The sequence below is a fragment of the Artibeus jamaicensis genome, unplaced genomic scaffold (genome assembly GCF_021234435.1).
Source record: "Artibeus jamaicensis isolate MK-2021 breed Jamaican fruit bat unplaced genomic scaffold, CSHL_Jam_final contig_513, whole genome shotgun sequence".
Lineage (NCBI taxonomy): Eukaryota > Metazoa > Chordata > Mammalia > Chiroptera > Phyllostomidae > Artibeus > Artibeus jamaicensis.
In genome coordinates, this window is record NW_026521867.1 from 194,751 (window position 1) to 215,726 (window position 20,976).

Consider the following 20,976-nt stretch of genomic DNA (forward strand, 5'->3'; position numbering starts at 1 on the left):
CCTATGACATTTCTTTTGAGAAATCAGGTGACAGTCTTATGGTAGCTACCTGTCTTTTTCTTGCTGCTTTTAAGATTCTCTCTTTGTCTTTAACCTTTGGTATTTTAATAATCATGTATCTTGGTGTGGGCCTCTTTGGGTTCATTTATGCTTCCAGGACTTGAGTATCTTTTTTCTTCAACAGATTAGGGAAGTTTTCAGTCATTATTTCTTCAAATAGGATCTCAATGCCTTGGTCTTTCTCTTCTTCTGGTACTCCCTATGATGCAGATGTTGTTAGACTTGAGATTGTCCCAAAGGACCCTTAAACTATCCTCATTTTTTATTTTATTTTATTTTTTAAAAGATTTTATTTCATTTTAGAGCAAGAGGGAGGGAGGGAGAAAGGCAGGAAGAGAAACATTGATGTTTGAGAGGTACATAAATAAGTTGCCTCTCGCACACCCCCACCTGTGGACCTGGCCGACATCCTAGGCATGTGTCCTGAGTAGAAATCAAACTGGTGACCTTTTGGTTCACAGGCTGGCACTCATTCCACTGAGCCACACCAGCCAGGACAAAAGTATTCTCATTTTTAAAATTCCTTTTTCTCTTTCTTGCCATGTGACTTTTATATACCTTCAACTCATACACTTTACATGTTCTTAACTCAAATCCTACTGATGACCATAGGAGGTAGACACAGACATAAGTGAAGATACAGATGCTTTGAGAGGCTAAAAAACTGTGTAATGGTGCAGGGCTAAAGAGTGGTGATCCTGGACGGAAACTCATGTCTGCTGGCTCCAAACCTGTCTCCCCTCCCCAGAGATTGCCACGCACTGACTGCATCATGCACACCTATGAGTCACCCAAGAAGCTGGCAAAACCTGTCTCCAAAGCCATCCCAAGCCATGCCCAGGCATCTGAGTTCATTCAAGAAAGCTCTGTGACTTCAAACTATTTTCCATGGTGGCTCAGGGTGAGAATCACATTTGACACTATTGCCCAGTACACAACCAAGCATACCACATATGTATATGTAACTACTGAAGCAACGCAGTTTAAAAAATATTTATCCTTACAACATAATATGCACTGTGATGTTTTCTTTCCCATTCTATTCTATTTTATGTTTTAAAAGCTGGCTGTAAGCCACTAAATTGATTTCATGACCACCAGTGAATATCAATCACAGTGTGCACACAGTGACCTGGACCATTCTCATGCCTAGGGTTGGAGTCTTCTGGCCTTTTCTTTGCTGCCTTCTACTAACTCAGAAATGGCTGATTGGTAGCTAGTCAGAGATAATGGAAATGTGACCACACACCCTAAGAATAATAGCAAAATGCTTTTTATCTTTCTTTCACTCATAATCTCTCACAGTGGCTCCTGGCATCCTTGTAGGATGGGCTCCAGGGTACTCACAGCTCTTCCTCCCATCAGCACTCCTCTCTCCTCAGAGAGACAGAGCATTTGCTGCTTTTTGTGGACAGAATGCCGGCAATTGATTTCCATAAGTAAAGCCCTGCCTTTCTCCCATCTCCCAGCCTCTCAAACCCCTGCTCTTGCAGTGACAGGAGGACTTTCAGAGTTACCTTTTCAGCTCTTCAATATGTAAAGTGTGGCTGTTGAGGTCCCAGTCAGGTTGGCTAACAAAACAAATCCTCTGGCTTTCCCAGGCAGCCAGAGCCCGCCTTGTAATCTGTGGCTGCTTAAGGGAACAACTTTCTGGTGAGTTGAACAACCTACCGTCTATTTTAATTGTGGATAAACCATGCACCCTGGGATACTCCAGGCAGGGACAGAAAAATCCTAGGTCTGAGTGTGCAATACATGAGGATTAGTGGCATATATAAAATACTTTTTCTCCCTCTAATGCTGGCATGTATTGGCCCTGATCACTCATCTGGGGACTTTCTGGGATAAGCAGAGCCAGGAACCATCAGAAACAGATACACTTTAAAAGAAAAACACATCACAGCTCTGTTTTATTCTAAGGTATAAAGTAGTCCTAATCAAGGAAAATTAATTTGGATTACATAAGAGCACTTCACTGTCATTATCCCTCTTTGAATCCTGTACTCTGTCCTTACTGCAAAGAGAAGATTTCAACAGGTTTTTGTTGACGATGTGGGTGGATATGATAGCTACTCTCTGTCCTGATAGGATGGTGGGGGAGAATCCAGTACTAGTCCCATCCATAGGAGGAGATGTGTTAATTCACCAACACTGAGGGGCTGATCCTATACTCTGCACATGAACAATGGCAGATGGCAAAGAAATGTAAAAAGGTCCAGCCCTGTTGTCCCTATAAGTGAAACGTGGCTGTGCCTGTCTTGTTCCCTGTCACATCCCAGACCTAGCACTACGGCTGATATGCAGTAAGTGCTCGATAATCAGTTATTGAATGAATAAATGCATAAAGAACCTTTTGTTACCAGTGGCATCTCTCAAAGCATATTCTGTGGAGTGCAGATAGTGCTAATGCTCAGATAAGTCTGGTTAACAAGCTTTGTTGTTGTAGACATTATTAGACTCTTCAACATGCCAAAGTGCATTGTGTCTCTCTTGGGAGAAACAAACCTTTACTCAAATTCCTCAGACTACAGACCTCTTTTTCTCTAAATTTGTCATAAGAATGGTGTCATTTGGGAAATGCTGTGTTTCATCCCCTATCAACTAGTACCTTCCTGTGCCCTGCCCAAATCAAGGGGTGAAAGGGACCAACAGGACCAAGTTGAGAGAGGGCACTGAGGGCCCGGCTAGGCTTGCTCACTGGCTCACTGACTTCCAGCTAGACCAGTGAGATGTCCAATGATGGCACATCATAAGATTTTGTTTGAGAAGCTCAAAAATTGTAGAAATTGATACTATTTAATCCAGGTTTCAGTGTTCTATTGTCTAATTTTTTCACACGCTTATATCTGGTCTCCACAGATGTCAGAAGGATGGGCTTTTCCCAGGCTGCCCCTTTATGGGGAGACCTGGATGGGCCCTCAGGGCCAGGAAGCCCCTGGCATCTCACCTAGCAGCCCTGTTGTTTGGATCATCACAACCAAGGCAGTTTGCAAAGAAAAGGCACCAGCCCACAAGAGGTGAGGCAAGGCCAGGCTGAGCCTCACTAATAGAGGCAGACCCACTTTACCTGAAAGAAGCTGAACTCCCTCCAGTTGAGTGAGTTGGCAATGGATGGCAGTGAGGTGACAGCCAGCAGGGACAGCGTGCCAAGGGCCAGGACTCCCAGGGAGAGATATATCTCCATCCGCCAAACATTTTCCTCAACCCAGAGGTGACTCTTGTTGGTCAAGACCTGATGTGGACAGAAGGAAAATCATGAACAGTGCGGCAGTGCTTGGTGCCCTGGGATGTGGGCGAGTGAATACTTTCAGATGTAAGACAGAACAATGACTAACATTTCCATCACACAAAACACACACCTAGCTCCATTGTAAGCTCTTTCCAAGTATCGGATCCTCTAATCCTCACAGCCACCTCACAAGGTAGAGGTCCCTCTTTGTTGTAGACCACTCTGCCTGGTTCTAGGAATTGTATCTCGACCCCTTGTGGCTAAGGGCAAGGGACAACCCTTGGAGTGCCAGCCGCAGGAGACAAATCTTGTCTGGTAGCAAATGCTGGCTCAGTTTCCTCTCCCCGCCCCCAAACCTTGGTTGGAAGTCAATGATGGGTAAGACCCCTCACAGTGGGGGGCAACCTAAGCCAGACTCGATCACTTGGGAGGCCTTCATGGAAGGACTCGGGGGGCCTGCAACAAAGAGCAATGAACTCTAGCCCCCGGGCTTTGACATAGCCCGAGTCCCCATGTTCTCTAGGAGAAGCACTTCCTGGCTCTAATCTCCTTAAGCCTGAATACCTGTTGGGGAGAGGTGCAGCTCCTTGCCTTGCTAGAGTGTGTCCCGGGGAAAAATCTGGCATCACAAAGACCTCCTGGATAAACCTGTAAAATCTACTCTGCTAAGAGTGCTTTCATTCATATGTTAAGGGTTCCAGCAGGAAACACTAAAACTCTGTTCCTGACAGACTTGGACTCATACTAAACCTTCAGATTTCTTTGAAATGTTATCTACAGTTTGATCCTTGCCGCCCTGTATTCCTGTGTATTACAACCCAATAAAAGGCCCTGGAGGAGGCGGCATGAGGCCTTTTTCTCCTCGGAGAAACTGGCCGCTGCTGGCCTTTTTCCCCTGTGAAACTGGCCACTGCTCACTTCTCCTTCCTAAGCAGATCACATCATGTCCCAGTCATGATTACTCTCATCTGTGGCACTCGGGGGGACTTGTGAGGAAAGTTGCTCCCACACCTCTTACCCCCATTTTACAAAACAGGGAAGAGGCAAAAAGATAAAGTACCTTCCCCACGGTCACACTCAGCTGGGAGATGGCAGAGCTGGAATCAGGGCCCAGACAGTCTGGCTCCAATGGCATGGGCTCCCTTCCCATGGCTTTCACAGATCTGCCTGGAGCCAGTCAACCAGACTGGTCACATGAGCCAGGTGAGGGTCAGAGACATCAACAAGACATATAGACCCTTCAAACATGATCATATCATCAGTTTTCTGATCCCCAAAAGAACGGAGGAAGAAGCTCTCCTATCTCAGAATCCTTCAGCCAGATTCCCATGTTTGAGCCGTCCACTTGCTTTGCGGATGCTTTGCCTTCCTGGTCCCCCAACCAGCCCCCATCACTGCCTTGCACTTGGGGCACACAAAAACACACTGACACAAAAACCATCAGCATTTCCTCAGTCAGAGACTCTGGCTCCCACTTTCCCACCCAGATCCCCATTTGTCTGATGCATATAGCTTTGGCTTACTACTGTTAGGCAATAGAGACTGACAACCACTCAGTAAGCACACCAGAGAGCAGTTTTAAAGTACCTACTATGTGTCAGGCCCTGGGCTGCAGAGAGCCAGGCTACCTACCCTCACAGAGCTTTGAGACCCCCCTCTGAGCTCTAGGGACACTCAGATCTGAGACCAGTGCAGGCCTGGAGATTTCCAGCCCCTCCCTCACAGCCCAGAGTATCTTTGCAGCTGATCCCCTTGCCAGCCTGACCGACACACACATACAGTGCACACATGAAGAAAAATTTATCAAGGTCCTTTCACTAGAACTACCAGTTCCAAACTAGACCAGACAGCAGAGCTCCTGAAAGTCAAGGTGTTCTCTGAGAAACACCATGAAATACTGTGATTTAATTCTACCAGCAGAACAAGAACGAGTATTTCCATTAGGAAATATGATAATGCTTTAGTAGGCAGGCCTCTGCTTTGCAAAACAGAATGACTCATACAGGCTTTTGAGAAAGTATTTCAACAGGAAAAAAAGCCAAGCCCAGTTACCAGATAAAATATTAAAAATGAATCTACTGGGCTGAGCAAAATTGTTGAAAGCTTATGAGATAAAGTTTTAAAAAACTGAGAAAAAGCCATCTGTTGGGTACTTTTCATACAATTTGAGAAAAATGATTGCCTCTGTTCTAATTTGGACGAGCTGGCTCATTCTGGTGTCTTTAAGCCTCAAACGAACCAGGAGTCTAGGCACACAGCTTCTCATCCTGACCGTGAGTCACACTGGTGATTCTGGGCTTCTTTTTCTCCACATGAGAGAGTTGGGTGAGGTCATGTCTAAAATCCTATGACTCTGCTAGTGTGGCAAGCAAATGTCAGTAGCAGCTAGAAAGGTGGCTGATATTATCCCACAGAGGGCAGATGGCTGCTGCATAACTGGTCCAAAGACAACTTACTCACAACTTTGCAGTGTTAAAAACCACTAAGTAAGTCACCTCCTTGTTGCAAGTTGTTTGTTCTTCAAGTATACTTTATTAGTCACTGTTTTCTGCATTTTGGAAAAATCGGGCAGTTAATGTCACAAATTAGAGTTTGGATGATTACACACATACCACACAGTTGCCTGCAAAATGTCTTGTTTTTTCCCTCTCACTTTTGTACTCTGCAGGGATGCTGGGAAGGGGTGGGGGCAGTGGGTGGCATGGGAGCAAAGGATGGTGTGGAGCCTGCCTGAGGATCTGGATCCAGCTCCTTATGATGGCCTGTGAACCCCAACGCTGTACTCAGGGCTTCCCGGAGCCCAGTGTCACACACGGCTGGAACACAGAATTAGCAGCTCTCTATTCCCCTAGTAATTCTCCCATGTTTGGAGTTAACCAAGGTGGCCACCTTGAGAGTGATGAGAGTGTTGTTCATCAACAGAAGATGAAATGGTGGCTGGTGTTCACATGGGATTTTGTTTTCCTGTAGGTTGCAGGTTAGATGTTGAAGGTCCCAGGGCCAGGAAGACCAGCCGGGCTGCAGTGTCAGCCCCCCTCCCTGCCCCAAGGGTGAGTGATGGGTGGGAAGAAAGTGATGCCAATTCAGAGAAGGGGGAGGCAGGATGTGGAAGGGGCAGCCGGTAGTGGGAGCCGGGGGCAGGGAGAATAGCCTCATAGTCTCAAGACCTTGGTTCCAGTGCCATCTCTCTCCTGAGGGCAGTCATGGAATCCCAGCTAATGCAGAACAGCCTTAGATACCCAGTCTCCAAGCCTGAGTACAAGGCTGATTTGCAGACTATCCAGCACCTGTTTGAACAGCTCCAGGTCAGGCAACTCACCACTTTGGGTTGCTCTCTCTGCTCATGTTAATTCCCTGTCTTCTTCTAACCACCTCTCCTCCCAACATACCTAATCAACCCTGGCTCTTCCCTGCAGAAATCTGCAGAACAAGTTTAAGCCCCTTTTTGCATGGCAGGCCTTTGCTGTCTCTGAGAGTGATCTAGTGCCATGAGAGTGATGGTTGCCTGGCCACCTCCACTGGGGCCTCCAGCCCTAAAGAACTTTGGAACTGAGGGAAACTACCCGGCATGTGTCCTCTGTGCCCTGGTATTTGCATCATGGCAACATGGAGTTTAACATACTATCAAGGAGAGCCTTGGTACGGTGGAAAATTTAGAGAATGGCCATCGGAAGGTGGGGAATGAGTTTGCCATGGGTTCTGGCAGGGAGCAGCATCACCTGCTTCCCCACTCACTGCCTGAAATGCCTGCCACCCTGACCTGCCACCTCCTAGGCATCAAACACTATAGCACTTTTGAAGAAACAATGCAGAGCTGCCCTTTACAGAAGAAAATATCATCAAAGAGCATCAAAACATTAGCACTAGGAAAGACCTTGGTCTATACATCAGGGCTCTAAGAACAAAAGAGGGGGGGAGGTGACTTGTTTAAGGTCAAGGTCTTTGTTCCAATCAGTGATGCTTGAGGACAAGAGCTCAGGGCTCTGGCCTTCAGACCCTCCAGGGCTCCCCAGTCAGCCAAGAGAAGGAACAAGACTGTCTACTCTTATTCCCTTCTGTGACCCCAAGGCCTGGGAGAGTAGGTGCTCAGTGAATGAATGAGTTCTGGGATCATTTACTCAATTATTCATCTGTATTTGTTTTCCCTACAGAAAGCAGCATGGATATGAACATGGATCAACAGAATGACTGAATCTGAATCCCAGTTCTGCCACTTACTGACTGTGTGATTTTGGTCAAGTTACTTGACTCAATTTTCTCATTTGTAAAATAAGGGTGGTATAGCGTCTGGCTTATAGGGATGAGATAGGGGTAAAATGAATTCATACTGAAGCCCTGGCTAGTGTGGCTCAGTGGACTAAGCACCAGCCTGTGAACTCAAATGTCACTGGTTAAATTACCAGTCAGGACACTTGCCTGGGTCACAGGCCAGGTCCCCAGTTAGAGGCATGCGAAAAGCAACAGATTGATGTACTGTGCACACCGATGTTTCTCTCCCTCTCTTTCTCCCTCTTTTCCCCTCTCTCTAAGATCAAATTAAAAAAAAAAAAAAAGAATTCACGCTGAAGATGTTAAGCTCAGCAAGCTCTTTTGAAAAGGTTAGTGATTATTATTTTTCCCCTTCCTGTCATTTTCAGCAGTCGTCTTGCTTCTCTGCCTGAAGTTTGAGGTTCTCCTTTTTGCTTATGAAAGCCCAAGCCCACAGATACATGGTACTAGGTGTCCATGGGTGGGAAAGGACAGGGCATTTGAGAAGCTGCCAGCAGGGAAGCTGAGACTGAGTAGGGCTCAGATCTGTGGTTCACAGGCAGTGACCCAACATCACCTCCTGGTTCTGCTTTGCTGACCCCTTATTTTACTGAGTCTAAGGTAAAAGCCCTCCTTAGGGAGCCTTCAAGGCTTCCTTGATCTGGCTTCAAACTGTCAGGCCATACTCCTCTCTTCCTTGCACATCTCCAGCCACATGGCTTCCTGGCTGATCTTCATGTGTGCCAGACAGCACACACCTGAGGCCTCTGCTGCTCCCCTGCTTGCTGCAGGTTCACTCTCACCCCTGCCTTTGCTCACCTGTCACCCCTCAGCAAGGCCTCCCCGGACCACCCTTTAAAACTGAACCCCACTGCTCTCCCTGCTTGATTTTTCTCCTTAGCATTCACAACCTTCTGAAAATCCTCTATAACTGCTGTATTCAGTTAAGTCTCTCCTGCCTTGGCTGTGCTCATGAGCATAGGAATTTTCATATTTTGTTCACTCACACTCAAAACTTTAGGCTTCAGGACATGGGCACTGCCCAGTCATGGCATAATCACAGGCTAGTGACACAGATGAGACAATGACTGGCAGGCTGTAGCCACAGGCATGACTGGCCTTCATACCAGGCATTGACGTGGGCTATACCTGTTTGATGGCGAGGTTGACCAGATCATAGCGGTAGGAGAGGCGCACAGGCAGGCAGACGCTGTAGATGGCGTGCAAGGCAGCACAGAAGAAGCTGAGCAGGCCAATCTGCTTGCGGTGCTGCAGCCAGTGGTCCAGCCAGTCAGGGAAGCGGCGGTACTTGGTGCCGCGCCACAGCTGCAGGGTGGCTGCCAGTGTGCCTGGCAGGTAGACCAGCGAAAGCAACACATAGGCCACACATGGCAGTGTTGTGTTGACCACAGACAGGGGGAGCTTGTAGAACTTGTTCTTGCCCTCTTTCACGTAGGGCTGCAGCACATCCCGGATGAAGTTGTAGACGTAGAAGAATAGGAAGAGCCACAGGGCCAGGATGGTAGGTACCTTCCAGCTTGGGAGGAGGTGCAGAGGCATAGCCTCTACCTCCCGGGCTGCGGCCAGGGACCCCATGTCCACGGGCACAAAACCCATGGTGTGAGCCAACTCTGAGACAACACGCTTGGCTTCTGGCTGGTCACTACAGATGGGCACCTGTGGGAGGAAGGAGAAGGGGAATCAAACAGGCCACTGGCATAGGCAAGGCCTCAGAGAACATCAGGGCCAAACTTCCCACTGAGCAGCTGAAAAACTGAGGCCCAGCTATGCCAGTTAATGGTATAGCTGAGAGCAGAGGTAGCTCTGACTCCCAGGCCAGGTGTATTTCCTTGCCCTCTTGGGGTCTCCCAGACTTCGCTGGGCAATGCCCACTACTCAAGAAGAGCACCCAGGGCTTACCTAGCAGTGAACATTTTCCCAAGTTCATTACCATCAGCCTCCACCTAACCCCCCCCACCATGTGCCCTTAGAATAGGTGCTTCAAGGACTGTGGTCTGCCCTGAGGCTTTGCACGTGGCTGTGAATGTAGTTCTATCCCTCAGTCCGGAAGTGTCTCTTCTGATCATGTTTCTCAGCCCCCTGTGGCCCTCAGCCAACACACAAGGTCTTCCACAAGCCAGCCCCAGCCTCATAATCCACTGCTTCCCACCACGGGCCTTGCCAACACTGCTATGGTCAGTCTGGTCTACCAACACTGACCTAACACAAACTGTACTGGGCTTTACATCTGCTATCTCTCAGTCCTGCCACAGGCCTATAGATAGGTACAATTGTCCCAATTTTTCAGGTGAGGAAACTGAGGTCTGTGCCTTTACAGAATGTTTCCTCAGCCTGGAATGCCCTTCTGCTCCCTGTGCGTAACATGAGGTGGGCCAAGGCCAAGGTCAACCTCAAAGTCTTCCCTAGCCAGCTGCTAGTTCTCTTCCCTCCAGGCCCTTTCACCTAACACTCTCCCACTGTTCCTCCACTGTTCCTGGCCTGTCCACACACGTGAACCCTATGATGCAAGCTGCATAGAGGGCCCAGCAGACAGGGGTGGCCAGGTGCCTGCGTGCTCTCCCACAGCCTGGCATGGAGTTGTTCATAGGAGGCATCTGGTCTGAACTCACTGTAAGTTCTCACACACATGTAGATCCCAGCTCATTCCTCCAAAAAAATGCTTGGCCTCTTGATATTAAAAACTACCTTGTCTTGGTCAGAGCTCTTGCTAAGAACTGTATGCAGCTCTGGCTATTCTCTGGAGCCATTTTCCACCCTCAGAAATACCTGCTATTGACTATCTTGAGAAATCTATTCAGTTCTTGGAAGCCCTTGGAATAAACAAATGAATGAATGCAACACACACACTTCTTCAGGGCTTGGCATTTAAGTGTGCTACTTTCCCTCTTCTGAGTCAAATTTTAAAAGCGAAGTTTCTTCTCTTCTTGACTCTAGTCACAAAAAAGTCATCAGCCTTTTCCTCCTTGCCCCCTAGGTAATCAAGTTACCATAAAAGAAAGAATATGAATTTCAAATCCACAGGTTCTGGGTTCAAATCCCAGCTCACCAATTGTGGAATTTGGCATAAGTTCACAAACATCAAATTTCTCCTCCATGAAATAGAACTGTGCAGTGATGTGAAATGAGTTGAGTCAATGAGCACAAAGAGCTTGGTATTCTGAGCACCCTCAAGGAAAATTAGCCATTTATAATTATTATTATGATGGTTGTTATTCCCCCAGCACCTACCTGCCGGTTCCCATCCCTTGGGCCAGCCTGCAAGGTCCAGGCAGAGATGACATTGAAGGCCTTGACCACTGTGCAGGTAGGGAAGAGGGAGGCCAGGTACTCAGCATTGGACTCATGGTTCTGAAGGTGTTCCTGCTCTGTAGGATTGCTCACATCCACCAGTATCTTGCCGGCTAGCTGGTCGCTGAGACGACACAGCGAGGAGTAGTGCTCCCGGAACGTGGCCACGAAGATGACCTCAGGGGAGCCTACCGCCTCTGCCTGGAAAGTCACTTGTGCTGCTGATGGGAACAGCCCAACCATGCGTTTGGGGTTGCGGCTTCCCACCACCACGCTGAAGCCAGACCCCACCAGGCGTGTGGCCAGGGAGCGGGCAAAGTCCCCACTACCCAGGATGCCCACTTTGGGGGCTTCATTGGAGGCCTCAGCCAGGCTGCCATCACTATCCACCAGGCGGCGGCTGATCAGTGGCTTGTCCATCTCTCCTGGCATTTTATTGGCTAGAAGAGAAAAGAGGAACCTGGTCAATGCAGGGCTCCTGGACTGTCCTTCCAACACCTCTGACTCTTGTTCATTGTAACTACATGGTGCTCAAACATTCACCCAACAGGCTTTCATGAATGCTAACATGTGCCAGCATGGGGGGACAAACTGAATGAGACCCAGCCCTTTCCTGAGGAGCACACACATTCAGGAAGAAGAAGGGGAAGGACCTCTGCCCTCCACCCTTTGTCCTTCCTTGTAAATGATTTCTTTGAGACAAATTTGCAAGAGTGTGAGTGCTGAGAAAGAAGAGTATAGAATTTCCACAATCACACTGTGCAATGCCATGGTTATTTTCAAAAGAATTATGTGGTAGACAGTGTTACTATCCATAATGACAGTTAAACCCCAACCTCACCATAGCCGAGTGTCATCCTTGATTGCCAAGAGAGGTAGATATATTCCCCTGCTTGTTTACATTGTACATTTTGGAATGGTATCTTTGATGCTGTTCCTTAACTAGATGTTGAGTATAACATACCCCAATGTAAGCAACAAATGTCGGAAGCCTTCAGGAGTTTATGATGAAAATTTATTGGCCAAAGTTTCAAAGTTTTACCTGCGCAGGGGCGAACTCTCGGGGTGTCCGAGGACACGGTGCCAAATGGCTGCAGATGAGAGTCGCGCCTGGCGCTTACAGCCTGGGGTTTTTATTGGGGTGAGCAAGCAAGCAAATACAGAAGCAGACGTAGCTGTTAGCAATTGGCTATCTCAAGAGAACACACATGGCTATGTTCTCTGCTTGCAACAATGGATACTTTTCTGCAAAGACAAGGTCATGCACAAGGCAGTTTATCTTGTTCAGCACTCTTTGTACTTTCTGTACTTTCTATCTTCCTTGCTGAGTCTGGAGCCTGCCTCGGGTTCCTTTTGGCTACTTTTATCTAATTCCAGCCCTAACATTGAGCAGCTTGAGGACAAGGACCTCATCTTATTTGACTTTGGATCTCACCATTTGCAACAAGGCTGGTGTTCAGTATTCTCTGAATGAATGAATACGTAATGAAATCCCACTCTCTGGGAGTAAGGTGGAAGTGAGTCACGACATTGAATGGGATCCTGAGATTGGGTAGGTGCCCTGGGATCTCCTTCACTGAGCCTGAGGTATGAGTAGACATGGAGAAAACTCTGGACTCGAAGCAGGAGTTTATAGTAAAATTATTGGGAAAAGTTATATTTTAATTGTCGCCAAGTTTTCACCAAAATTTTCTATCTGTTTTATGCACAAATGTAAGCAAAAACCATAGGAGAAGTCACAGTGAGTCTGTCACCCATACTGACCAATGTGGCAGCACAAACTTAATTGTGAAAGTTTTCCAAATATTGCTTAAACTTATCACTAATTTAAAATCATTGTAAGTAAGATCCTCTAAATATACAGAGCATCTAAATATATAAATATATAAATATATAAATAGCAGCATCTAAATATATAAAGACAGAAAGTCAGTATGGAAACATTAGACAAGCCTATAGCCTCCTTATGAATACCTGGAACATTCTCCAGGAGAGATCATATGTTAGGTCATAAAACAAATCTTAACAAATTCAAGAAGGTTGAAATCATATAAAATATCTTTTCTGACCACAAGAATATGAAACTAGACATCAGTAACGGGAGGAGAACTGAAAATTTCACAAATGTGTGGAAATTAAATGATATACCCTGAACAACCAATAAGTCAAAGAAGAAAACAAAGGAATATTTTTAAAAAAATCTTGAAACAAATGAAAATAGAAACCCAAAGTTTTGTGATGCAGCAAAAGCAGTTCTAAGAGGGATATTCATAGCTTAATTAAGAAAAAAAGATCTCAAACAACCTAACTTTAACAAACTAATCCAAAGTTATCAGAAGAAAGAAACAAAAAGATCATAGTGGAAATAAATGAACTATAAGCTAGAAAAACAATAGAAGAAAATCAACAAAACTATGACAAATATTTTTGAAAAATAAACAAAACTGACAAATCTTCAGCAACACTAAAAAAAGAAAATAAATACAATAAAAAATAAAATAGGAGAAATTACTACTGATACTACAGAAATACAAAGAATCATAAGAGACTATAATGAACAATTATATGCCAATGAATTGGATAACCTAGAAGAAATAGATAAATTCCTAAAAACACATACAATCTACTAAGACTAGATCATTAAGAAATAGAAAATCTGACAGGCAAATAATGAATAAGAATATTGAATCATTAATTTAAGAAATTCCAAAGAAAAAGCCCAGGATTAGATGGCTTAATGGTAAATTCTACAAAACATTTAAAGAAGAATTAATGCCAGTCATTCTCAAACTATTCACAAAATTGAAAAGGAGGAAGCACTTCCAAGCTCATTTTGTGAGGTCTAGATACCCAAAATAGGAACACTGCAAGAAAAGAAAATTTCAGGACAATATCCCTGATGAACACAGATGCAAAAATTCTCAACTTCTGGCCAAGATTGAGGTGTAGGTAGATACGCTTTGCCTCCTCCAACAACCAACAGAAGGACAATAAATTTAAAATAAAAAAATAACCAGAACTGCCAGAAAATCAAACTATATGGAAGTTTGACAACCAAGGAGTTAGAGAAGAAACATTCATTTAGACTGGTAGGACGGGCAGAGATGGTAGCCAGGGCAGAGAGGACATGTGACACAGTGGCTGGAGGACAGGGTGGGTGAGGCAGCAGGTGATGGACTGAGTGGTCCGACATTTTGATGTGGATAAATTGGGAGGAATAAAATGGGGAGTGAGATAGACAGTGTGACTCAGGGTTTCAGTGTGAAGAAAGCAAGCCTCAAAACCTCTGGCTGTAAATATCTCTGGGAGTAGTGGCAGAGGGAGAAACTTCCATACTCATAGGAGAGTTCATTAGAGAGACCGGCAGGGTCCTGAAACATACACAAACCCATCCACCAGGAAATCCATATCAGAAAGCCCCAATTTGCTTGGGGGTAGTGGCAGAAGTGACTGAAAGCTGACCAAGAGCCAAGCAACCAGCATGCTCACAGAAATGGTGGAGTATGGTCCCAAAACACATGAAAAAGTAAAGGCTATGCACAACAAAATAAAGAAAAATATACAGGTAACCAACAGTGACAGGAAGAAGAGTGGGACTCAAATAAACAGTTTGGGCCAAAAGGAAGAAATAAACATTCAACCAGAATGAAATGAAGAAACAAGAACTTAAAAAATGAGGAGAGGCTTAGGAACTTCCAGAACAACTTTAAATGTCCCAACATCTGAATATAGGGGTGCCAGAAGGAGATGAGGAAGAGCGAGAAATTGAAAACTTGATCTGGCCAAGATGGAGGCGTAGGTAGACACACTGTGCCCCCTCGCACAATCAAAATAAGGACAACGACAATTTAGAAACAAAAAACAACCAGTACTAATAGAAAATTGAACTATATGAAAGTCCGACAAGGAGTTAAAGTAGACACATTCATCCAGATGGGCAGGAGGGGTGGAGCTGGGCAGCTCAGTGGAGAGGGGTCCTGGCAAAATGGTGGCTGGCGGACAGCCAGCTGGCAGATCTGCAAGGCAGCAGCTGGCAGATCCTGGGCATGCAAGAAGTGGCTGGAGGACCCAGTGCGGCAGTGGATTGCGGAGGGGCACAGCTCACAAGGTGGCCAGTGGACCAGGCAGTCCTGCATGCAGATGAACCAGATGAAACTGGGGAGCGAGACAGACCATGCAACCCAGGGCCCCAGTGCAGAAAAATAAAGCCTCAAAAAACTGATTGAAAACACCTGTGGGGGTTGAGGGTGCAAGAAACTCCCAGCTTCATAGAAGAGTTCATTGATGAGACCCGTAGGGTCCTAGAACACACACAAACTCACCCACATGGGTATCAACACCAGAAGGGCCGAATTTGCTTGAAGGAAGCAGGGGAAGTGACTGAAACATGACAGCGGAGCAAGAACCATTGCTCCCTCTTGGACCCCTCCCCCACAAACATCGTCACAATGCAGCAATGTGGGTTGCCCCACCCTGGTAAACACCTAAGGATCTTGCCCTCACTGCGTAACAGGCACATCAAGACAAAAAAAAAAAATGGCCCAAATGAAAGAACAGATCAAAGCTCCAGAAAAAATACAACTAAGTGACGCAGAGGTAGCCAACCTATCAGATGCACAGTTCAAAGCACTGGTAATCAGGATGCTCACAGAATTGGTTGAATTTGGTCACAAATTAGATGAAAAAATCAAGGCTATGCTAAGTGAAATTAAGGAAAATGCACAGGGAACCGACAGTGATTGGAAGGCTACTGGGACTCAAATCAATGGAGTGGACCAGAAGGAAGAAAGAAACATCCAATCAGAAAAGAATGAAGAAACAAGAATTCAAAAAATGAGGAGAGGCTTAGGAACCTCCAGGACATCTTCAAACCCAAATTATTGGGGTGCAAGAAGGAAAAGAGGAAGAGCAACAAGTGGAAAACTTATTTGAAAAAATAATAAAGAAGAAGCCAGCATCATCCTAATTCCAAAACCAGATAGAGATACAACAAAGAAAGAAAACTTCAGGCCAATATCGCTGATGAACATAGACACTAAAATCCTCAACAAAATATTGGCAAATCGCATCCAACAATATATCCAAAAGATTATACACCATGACCAAGTGGGATTCATCCCAGGGATGCAAGGATGGTTCAACATTTGCAAAACAGTAAATGTAATTCATCACATAAACAAAAGCAAAGACAAAAACCACATGATCATATCAATAGATGCAGAAAAAGCTTTCGATAAGGTACAACACCCATTTATGATAAAAACACTCAGCAAAATGGGAATAGAGGGAACATTCCTCAATATAATAAAGGCCATTTATGAGAGACCTACAGCCAATATCATACTCAATGGGCAAAAACTAAAAGCTTTTCCACTAAGATCAGGAACAAGACAAGGTTGTCCACTTTCACCACTTCTATTTTGCCGAAAAGGGAAGTTTAAACGGAGGGGAAAGGGCACATAGAAAAACTTATAGACTTACCCAAAAAATCAAGAAGCTCAAACCAATTAATGAATTTACAAAACAGCAGGATACAAAGTAATATCCAGAAACTGCCAAAAATGGGAAAAGGACTTGAACAGACACTTCTCTAAAGAGGACATACAGAATATCCAGAGACACATGAAGAGATGCTCAATATCATTAGCTATCAGAGAGATGCAAATTAAAACCACAATGAGATACCACTTTACACCAGTCAGGATGGCTATCATAAACAAAGCAACAAACAACAAATGTTGGAGAGGTTGTGGGGAAAAGGGGTCCTTAGTTCACTGTTGGTGGGATTGCAGACTGGTACAACCATTATGGAAAACAGTATGGAATTTTCTCAGAAAAATGAAAATCTACTTGCCTTTTGACCCAGCAACACGAGCATAACAAAGAGCAAAGAAGAGGAAAAACGACAAAAGAAAGAAAGAAGGGGGCAAAAAAAAAAATTCAAAAAATAATAAAGAAGAACTTCCTCATTCTGGCAAAGGAAAGAGAATTCCAGGAAGGCCAGGAAGCTCAGAGAGAACCAAAGAAGGTGGACCCAAGGAGGAAGACACCAAGGCACATCATCATTACATTACCCAAGATTAAAATGAAGGAGAGAATCCTGGAAGCAGCAAGAGATAAGGGAATTGTCACCTACAAAGGAGTTCCCATCAGACTGTCAGCTGATTTCTCAAAAGAGACCTTGCAGGCAAGAAGGGGCTGGAAAGAAGTATTCCAAGTCATGAAATCCAAAGACCTACATCCAAGACTGATCTATCCAGCAAAGCTTTCATTTAGAATGGAAGGGCAGATAAAGTGCTTCTCAGATAAGGTCAAGTTCATGGAGTTCATCATCACCAAGCCCTTATTATATAAAATGTTAAAGGAACTAATCTAAGAAAAAGAAGATAAGAGACTTCCGCCAAGATGGAGGCGTAGGTGGGAGCACTGTGCCTCCTCTCACAACCAAGTTTAAAAACAACAAAGTTTTAGCAACAAAAACACAGAAAATTGAACTTCATGGAAGTCTGACAACAACGAAGCCTTCAGCCAAATCGATAAGAGGGGCAGAGCCAGCAGCAGAGCGGGGTCGGGCAGGAAAGAGCCACCGAACAAACCCAGGTGCTGGACCCAGGCGCGCTGGCAGCTGTAGGCAGATCCCAGGTGTGGAGTAGCAGGAGGACCCACTGAGGACGCAAGGCAGTGAACTCACTGAAGGTGTGGGGCAGCGGACTCACTGAAGGCTGACCACGGTCACTCATTTGCATGCAGATAAACCGGTGAAGGAGGGAGTGATGAGACAGACCTTGCAGGCCCTAGTAGCAGGAAGCGGCAGAGGGAACCGCCATTGTCCGTCTCTGACCCTGCCCCCACCTAGTGCGTCACAAACCAGCGACCTGGGTGGCCTTTCTCTGACCCGCCCCCACATACAGGGTCACAAACCAGCGACCTGGGTGGCCCCGCCCTGGTGAAAAACTAAGGCTCCGCTCCTCATACCTAATCGGCAAAAACAGATCAAACATGGCTGAAGAAGAACTTAGAGACCCAGAGCTGATAATTCTAAGCGATGAAGAAATAGCCAAACTTTCAGATGCACAGTTCAAAACACTGGTGATCAGGATGCTCACAGAACTGGTTGATTTTGGTCACAAATTGGAGGAACACATGAAGGCTAAACTAATTGAAATGAATGGAAATGCACAGGAAACCAATAGTAATGGAAAGGAAACTGGGACTCAGAACAAAGGAGTGGATCAGATAGAGGAAAAAAATGACCAAACAGAAAAGAATGTAGAAACAAGAATTCAAAAAAATGAGGAGAAGCTTAGGAACCTCCAGGAAATCTTTAAACATTCCAACATCCAAATTATAGGGGTACCAGAAGGGGAAGAAGAACAGCCACGAGTGGAAAACTTATTTGAACAAATAATAAAGGAGAATTTCCCCAATCTGGCAAAGGAAATAGACTTCCAGGAAATCCAGAAAGCTCAGAGAGTCCCAAAGAAGTTGGATCCAAGAAGGAACACACCAAGGCACATCATAATTACATTAGCCAAGATTAAAATGAAGGAGAGAATCTCAGAAGCAGCAAGAGCTAAGGGGACAGTCACCTACAAAGGAGTTCCCATCAGACTGTCAGCTGATTTCTCAAAAGAGACCTTACAGGCAAGAAGGGGCTGGAAAGAAGTATTCCAAGTCATGAAATCCAAAGACCTACATCCAAGACTGTTGTATCCAGCAAAGTTTTCATTTAGAATGGAAAGACAGATAAAGTGCTTCTCAGATAAGATCAAATTCAAGGAGTTCATCATCAACAAGCCCTTATTACATGAAATGTTAAAGGGACTTACCTAAGAAAAAGAAGATAAAAAAGATGAACAGTGGAAGGACAGCAAACTCACAGTCACTAAGAACCACACCTAAAACGAAAGCAAACTAAGAGGACAGCTAGATCAGGAGCAGAACCATAGAAATGAAGAGCACATGGAGGGTTAGCAACAGGGGAGTGGGAGGAGGAGAAGGGGGGAGAAGGTACAGAAAATAAGTAGCATAGACGGTAGATAGAAAATAGATGGGGGGCAAGAATAGTATGGGAAATATAGAATCTAAAGAACTTAAGACACATGGTCATAAACTAAAGGGGGGATGGTGGGGGAGGGGTATGCAGGGTGGAGGTGAATGAAGGGGGAAATAGAACAACTGTAATGGCATAATCAATAAAATATATTAAAAATAAAAATAAAGAAAAATAATATAAAAAGCATGTACGGTAAAATGACAGCAAACTCACATTATTAACAACCACACCTAAAACAGAAACAAAAACAAACTAAGCAAACAACTAGAACAGGAACAGAACCACAGAAATGGAGATCACATGGAGAGTTAGCAACAGGGTAGTGGGAGGAGGAGAGAGTGGGGAAAGGGTACAGAGAATAAGTAGCATAGATGGTAGGTAGAAAATAGATGGGGGGAGGACAAGTATAGTATGGGAAATGTAGAAGCTAAAGAACTTGTAAGTATTGACACAGGGACATGAACTAAAGGGGGGTAATATGGGTGGGAGGGGGTGTGCAGGGTGAAGGGGAGTGAAGGGGGGAAATGGGACAACTATAATAGCATAAGTAATAAAATATATTTTTTTTTAAAAATTGAAAACTTATTTGAAAAAATAATGAAGAACTTCCCCAATCTGGCAAAGTAAATAGACTCCCAGGAAGCCCAGAGAGTCCCAAAGAAGTTAGATCCAAGGAGAAACACACCAAGACAGATGATAATTAAATTACCTAAGATTTAAAGATAAGGAGACAATCTTAAAAGCAGCAAAAAAAAGGAGACAGTTACCTACAAAGAAGTTTCCATGAGACTCTCAGCTCATTTCTCAAAAGAAACCTTGAGGCAAGAAGGGTCTGGAAAGAAGTATTCTAAGTCACGAAAGGCAAGGACCTACATATAAGATTACTCTATCCAGCAAAGTTATCATTTAGAATGGAAGGGCAGATAAAGTATTTCCCAGATAATGTCAAGTTAAAGGAGTTCATCATCACCAAGCCTGTATTATATGAAATATTAAAGGGACTTATCTAAGAAAGAGAAGATAAACATGCTCAGTAAAATAACAGCAAACTCACAACTATCAATAACTGAACCTAAAAAAAACCAACCAAACAAACTAAGCAAACAACTAGAACAGGAATAGAATCACAGAAATAGAGCTCACATAAAGGGTTATCAGTAGGGAGGAGGCAGGCACAGAATGGGGGAAAAGGTACAAGGAATAAGAAGCATAAATTGTAGGTACCAAATAGACACAGGGAATTTAACAGTATAGGAAATGGAGGAGCCAAAGAACTTATATGCACTACCCAGGAACATGAACTAAGGTGAGGGGGTGCTGGTGGGATAGGGGCTGCAGGGCAGAGGAGAATAAACTGGAGGGAAAAAATGGGACAGCTGTAATAGCACAATCAATAAAATATATTTTTAAAAAATTCCCAACAAAATACTACCAAACAGAATTAAATGGCACATTAAAGGAATCCTATACCATGATCAAGTGAGATTTATCCCTGGAATGCAAGGATGTTTCAACATATGTAAACCCATAAATGTGATATTAAGAAAATTACTGATAAAAGTCATAGGACCATCTTAATAGATGCCTGAAAATGCATTTGACAAAACTGAACATCCTTTCATTTTTAAAAAACTCTCAAGAAAACAGGTATAGAAGAAATGTACCTCAACACAGTAGAGGCCATATATGACAAGTCCACACCTCACACCATACTCAATGGTAAAACGCTAAAAGCTTTCACTCTAAGATAAGGAACAAGATAAGGATGGCCACTTTTTTCACTTCTACTCAACATAGCACTAAAAGTCCTAGCCAGAGATAAGAAAGTAAATAAATAAAAGGCATCCAAATTGGAAAAGAAGTAAAATTGTCACTATTTGCAGATGACATGATGTTACATACAGAAAATTCTAAAGAGTTCACAAAAAAAGAAAATTATTAAAACTAAGAAACTAATTCAGGAAGTTACAGAATATAAAGATCAATCTACAAAAATCAGCTGTGGTTGTAGCTACTAACAATGAACTATCTGAAAAAGAAATTTTAAGAAATCTCATTCACAATTACATAAAGA

General features: G+C 44.4%; 1 protein-coding gene across 3 annotated transcripts in view; it reads right to left on the reverse strand.

Annotated features, from left to right (window-relative positions):
• Positions 1-20,976, reverse strand: part of STEAP3 (STEAP3 metalloreductase) — a 92,023-nt gene that overhangs the window by 45,759 nt on the left and 25,288 nt on the right. For all 3 annotated transcript variants that reach the window (XM_053668857.1, XM_037154097.2, XM_037154098.2), the window contains exons 2-4: positions 10,787-11,286; positions 8,687-9,214; positions 3,128-3,292 (exon numbers count right to left, since the gene is read on the reverse strand). In XM_053668857.1, coding sequence (XP_053524832.1) covers positions 3,128-3,292; positions 8,687-9,214; positions 10,787-11,278 — 1,185 coding nt within the window. In that variant the 5' untranslated portion in view covers positions 11,279-11,286. The remainder of the gene's footprint in view (positions 1-3,127; positions 3,293-8,686; positions 9,215-10,786; positions 11,287-20,976) is intronic.